Source organism: Macrobrachium rosenbergii, chromosome 30, assembly GCF_040412425.1.
Source record: "Macrobrachium rosenbergii isolate ZJJX-2024 chromosome 30, ASM4041242v1, whole genome shotgun sequence".
Lineage (NCBI taxonomy): Eukaryota > Metazoa > Arthropoda > Malacostraca > Decapoda > Palaemonidae > Macrobrachium > Macrobrachium rosenbergii.
The window spans coordinates 8043501-8048500 of NC_089770.1; the positions used below are offsets into that span (position 1 = coordinate 8043501).

Below are 5000 nucleotides of genomic sequence, written 5' to 3' on the forward strand. Positions count from 1 at the left end.
AGCAAAGAAAATCAAGTCTTATGTCGACATATTATAAAGCACGAGTTGTGTGTTAGGCTCCAATGAATGACCAAATGCCGGACTAAGGTGGGTTTCGTGTTACTGAAGGAACGGGGTGTTTAAGTAACATTTCCTCTCTCTCTCTCTCTCTCTCTCTCTCTCTCCAGAGGTTTGAAAAGCAGCACCATAAAGTACTTTTCATCTTGGTTTCAGTAACTGTAAATTATTCTCTATAAAATTCAAATAAAAGATAGAGGTCCAAGTCATATAGTGTCCACAGAGGCGTCCCCCGAATATCTAAAACACAGGAACCATTTCCCTGTTCCTGAAGGACCCCGAAGTTCATAGCAACCTCATCCTTCCACCTCCTCCTCTTGGCCCCACCCGTCACCTAAAGACATCCCCCTCCCCCCGCTTCCCTCTGTAGGATACCAACGCCATCCTACCCCTCCCATAAAGGTCCTCCCCATGCGTCTTGGCGGGGACAAAACTTCCTGTGTGACTTGTAAACACACTGGGAGTATTTTGTAATCCCCCGTTGCCCTTACCCCGGCGTATTCCGCCTTCCTTGGAGGTTTAGGGGTTTAGGCCGCTCCTGATCGTGTCTGGGGTTCGTCCCCCACGCACCACCAGGGGGTGGTAGGGGCTTGTTTACCTCGGTAAAAGTAACCCAGCGTTGCCATGAGACAGACGTTGGAATGAAGTCGTCTTTGGATTAGGAATAAGTAAATGCATGAATAAATCCCTAAAGCTATGGAAAATCCGTAGCTTTCTCATTACCTCACAGGGAAGTAATCCATAAAATTAATTGATTACCTCGTAAAATAATCACGGTAGTAACTCATCATTTACAACACTGCAGCTGACCCCACGCAGGGAACCTCCTTGCCACAGTCACAGGACCCTCTGTTATCCCGTTACCTGTCCCCACCACGGCGAAAAAAAATCTCTTAAAATTTATCAGGGTTTTCCATCTAAACTTTTATCTGGTTGAGATTATCTCTCCTTGTCTCTTCGACCAGCACTCATGATGTTTATCCCTCCATCTGAATGAGCGGTTTCAGACCCTGAGAAGGATCGATCAGAAGGATCAGCTTTCGCCGAGGTTCGGTTGTGGCTGCGTTGAAATTCCAATCACTGCATCTCGTGGGAAGATGGTAAGGGTTGGGACACTGGCTGTTTTGTGGATAGTGACTGTTTTCAGGTACTGATAAAGTAGCATTCCTATGTAGTAATGGTCTCATGGCCTGGACTGCAACTGTTTTGGGGCACTGATAAAGTAGCATTCCAATGTACTAATAGCCTCAAGCCCTGGACTGTAACTGTTTTGGGGCACTGATAAAGTAGCATTCCAGTGTACTAATAGCCTCAAGTCCTGGACTGTAACTGTTTTGGGGCACTGATAAAGTAGCATTCCATTGTATTGACGGCCTCAAGGCCTGGACTGTAACTGTTTTGGGGCACTGATACAGTGGCATTCCAATGTACTAATAGCCTCAAGGCCTGGACTGTAACTGTTTTGGGGCACTGATAAAGTGGCATTCCTATGCAGTAAAGGCCTCAAGGCCTGGATGTAGTGACAGAAATAAAAAAAAAAAAATCTGGGATTACAGAACAGATATCACGTCAAAACAAGACAATGTAAGAAAATTACTTATCTATTAACCGAGCTTTTTTATAAACAAAAATAATAATGAAGGATGAAAGCTATGCATTCACCATATCTGTAATTCATAAAATGAACATTATGAACTGACACAGGAATAAAATTGAAGTTATTTTTACAATGAAAAGTGCTCAAGACAAAAAAAGCTTCATAAATACATTTTTTCTTTTGTACACAGGCTCAGTTACCGCGGTTAAGCACAGAACACTTGCACGTATTAAACTATTTCCAGGTGCAATTTCACATATTAATTAATTTTTCCACCACATGTGAATGCGTCTGGTCCAAAAGATAAATAAACTGAAAACCACAATGTGTTAACACACACACACCACACCCACACACACCAACACCTTGTGATTTTTTTTAAAGCGATACTTCTTACCCGTGGGATCAGGTGTGTGTGTATTAATGTATATGTGTGTGTATATATATTATATATATATATATTATATATATATATATATATATATATATATATAAATATAATTTACCCTATATATATATATATCAACGGGATGAAAAATAAAGAAATAAATTTACGACCATATAAAAAAACGACCATATAAAAAGGAACGAAAACGGGGGATAGGAGCTGAAAAGAATAATTTTTTTTTTCCGATCTGTATCGAATAATTTTTTTTTTTCTTTTTTGAAAACAGGAAAACTGAATTGTCAATTTTCCCTGCCCAGAGCAATGGTTAGAAAGCGAAATTTCGAATTTCAATCTTCAATCCTCTCCGTTACCAAACTTGTGTGTTTTAATTCTCAGCACAACATTAATACTTGAAGAGAGAGAGAGAGAGGAGTTTCGGGTTGCAGGAACAGGTAAGGAGGCAGTAGAGTCGAACTCTGAACTCGCAACCAAGACATCCTTCGACCTTAGAGTCAGAGCAACACGCGAGAACGTCGAGAAAAAACAAAAATTTCCCACCCAACCTGTTGGGTTCTCAAGGGGGGCGAGTCACAGCATACAGGGAAAATGAAATGGCTTGAGTATATACAGGTGGAAGACAAAAAAGAAAATTCCGGCCTATAACGCAAAGACCACGGGTCTCGTTATGACCCATTTTCACAAGCGAAGACTTCCCAAAACAACTGCGAGCGGTTTAAATTTTTATTCACATAATGGGGTTTGCAAGCCTTACGACTATACTCTCATAGCAGACTGAATTATAATCTATAATACATAATTATATATTACGTCTCACTCTGATGCACGGAGGCCTCATATCAAACCAATGAAGTCTGCTTAAGTTACTGAATTTATTACTATTATTTTGGGATGGAGCTGCTAGACCCACGCCTCTTTCATAATAGCTGGTCACGTGAGGTTTTGAGCCAACAGCGTGTGGCTTTCAGGAAATGAATTATTGAGACCTCAATTCCTCACATGATGTCCCACAGAGAGAGAGAGAGAGAGAGAGAGAGAGAGAGAGAGAGAGAGAGAGAGAGAGATTGAAAAGGCCAACTTCGCCTCCGAACAACAATGAACGAGGAAAAACAACAATGGCGCATCGATTTGCATAACTGAACGAAGGTACCCCCTACGACAACCGTCAAGGTCTGCGAGTGTTTACTGTCTCGCGTCCCGACAAACATCCGACACACAGGTAAGAGACTTTTCTTGGGTACCTGTGTTTACGTAGGCAATGCCGCGTGGCCACCTGGTGACCGAGACATATGGGACCTTTTTCCAACACCTCTCTCTCCCTTTCTCTCTCTCTCTCACCTGACAAATCGCACAAGAACCTCTTGCTCATAGTTTTTTTTTTTTCCTCACACCATCAAACAATGAATGGAGAGCGACTGTCCAATCTCACCATCTGCTATTGTTCCGAGCTCCAATTGAGCCTCGGCTAAGAATACTGTCGTCTTATGATAAGCAGATCGTCAGGTGGTCCATTAATGTACCAAAGAGAGTACTTCTTTATAAAGAATGGTATTATTCTTGTAATAACGATATTCTTATATAACACACCATTCTTTAAATAATCACATCGTTTAGAAAAAACCCTTAATTCCTAATTATAATACTATTATTTGAAAAAAGATTCTTTACAATAAAAAGTAAGCTTCTAAACAAAAGCACCACTTCTGAAAAAATGTAAGAATTCTTTAAAAATAATTTTTAAGAGAAAATTCAATTATTAAAAGAATATTCTTAACAGCACTAATCTTTAACAAAAAGAATATTTTTGAAAAATAAAATATATCTTCTACGAAAAAAAAAGTACCGTTCTTACAGGAAGCGTCAGTCTTGAAAACAACGTATCACTCTAAGACCTAAGGAACAAGGTAGCATTTATTTTTTTTTTACGTAAGTCCTTTAAAAAAAGAATCTACCATCCTATCTCCCTTAAATATTGAAGACACTAGAGGTCCTTCCAGCCAGCCACAACACGAGTCTCTTACCCCCCTCTCTCTCTCTCTTTCCCTAGTCACGTGTCCTGATTATTTCTCTTTTTCTTTATTTTCCCAACGCCAAAACAGACAAAAGCATCAATACTCAATGGCCACAGGTAATATCTCTATTACATTAACAGACCAAGTCACATACTGCGTACACTAATAATAATTCTGAGCCACACAGATTAAGTGTATATTCATTAAAACCACACAGAGTAAATGTTATTATTTAAACATTAACATTCATAAGAGTATTATCATTATTATTGCCATGTAAATCATCACAGCCACATGCATAAGCTATGCATGATATTCTAATCTCACACAAATATGAACCTCACACAACCTGCTCATTGCGCAAGCGCTCATGAAACCCATTAGGGCGACCTTTGCCAAACCAAAAACGCTATTGAAACCAAGCCAGGCCACACACGCGTCTTTCCCAAAACTGTTTTTATAGATTCCTTTTCCTCTTTATCTTTCCATGTTTCCTTCGGGCCTGGGTTGGAGAAGGGCAGACTGAGAGCTGTTCGCTCGTGGCCTTCGTTTAAAAGAGAGAGAGAGAGAGAGAGAGAGAGAGAGAGAGGTCCCATACGACCCGTTACAACGGGCACCTCTTCCCAAGTTTTTTACTCGCCTTTTTTCCCCTAAATGCGAAAACCACACAAATGCGCAGTTCCTTTGTTGAAAACAATGTCTTCTTTTTATCGTATGATTTCCACGCCTTCTTTTTCTATCTCTCTCTCTCTCTCTCTCTCTTTTTTTTTTAACCCTGTCGCGTTGCCCCACGCGTGAGAGGAACGATGTCTTCACGCGTGAGTATCTTTATTCTTCATTTTCCAAAAAACTTTAAACACTAGGAGAGACTAATTTGATTTCCTCAGAAGATCACACGGGAGGTGTTTCCTACTCGCGTGGGAAACAC

The 5000-nt window shown here is 40.3% G+C and overlaps 1 protein-coding gene across 1 annotated transcript in view; it reads right to left on the bottom strand.

Annotated features, from left to right (window-relative positions):
- LOC136854991 (rap1 GTPase-activating protein 1-like) overlaps nucleotides 1-5000 on the bottom strand; it is a 493378-nt gene that overhangs the window by 68791 nt on the left and 419587 nt on the right. Inside the window, exon 4 of the mRNA XM_067131671.1 lies at nucleotides 3477-3492. Coding sequence (XP_066987772.1) covers nucleotides 3477-3492 — 16 coding nt within the window. The remainder of the gene's footprint in view (nucleotides 1-3476; nucleotides 3493-5000) is intronic.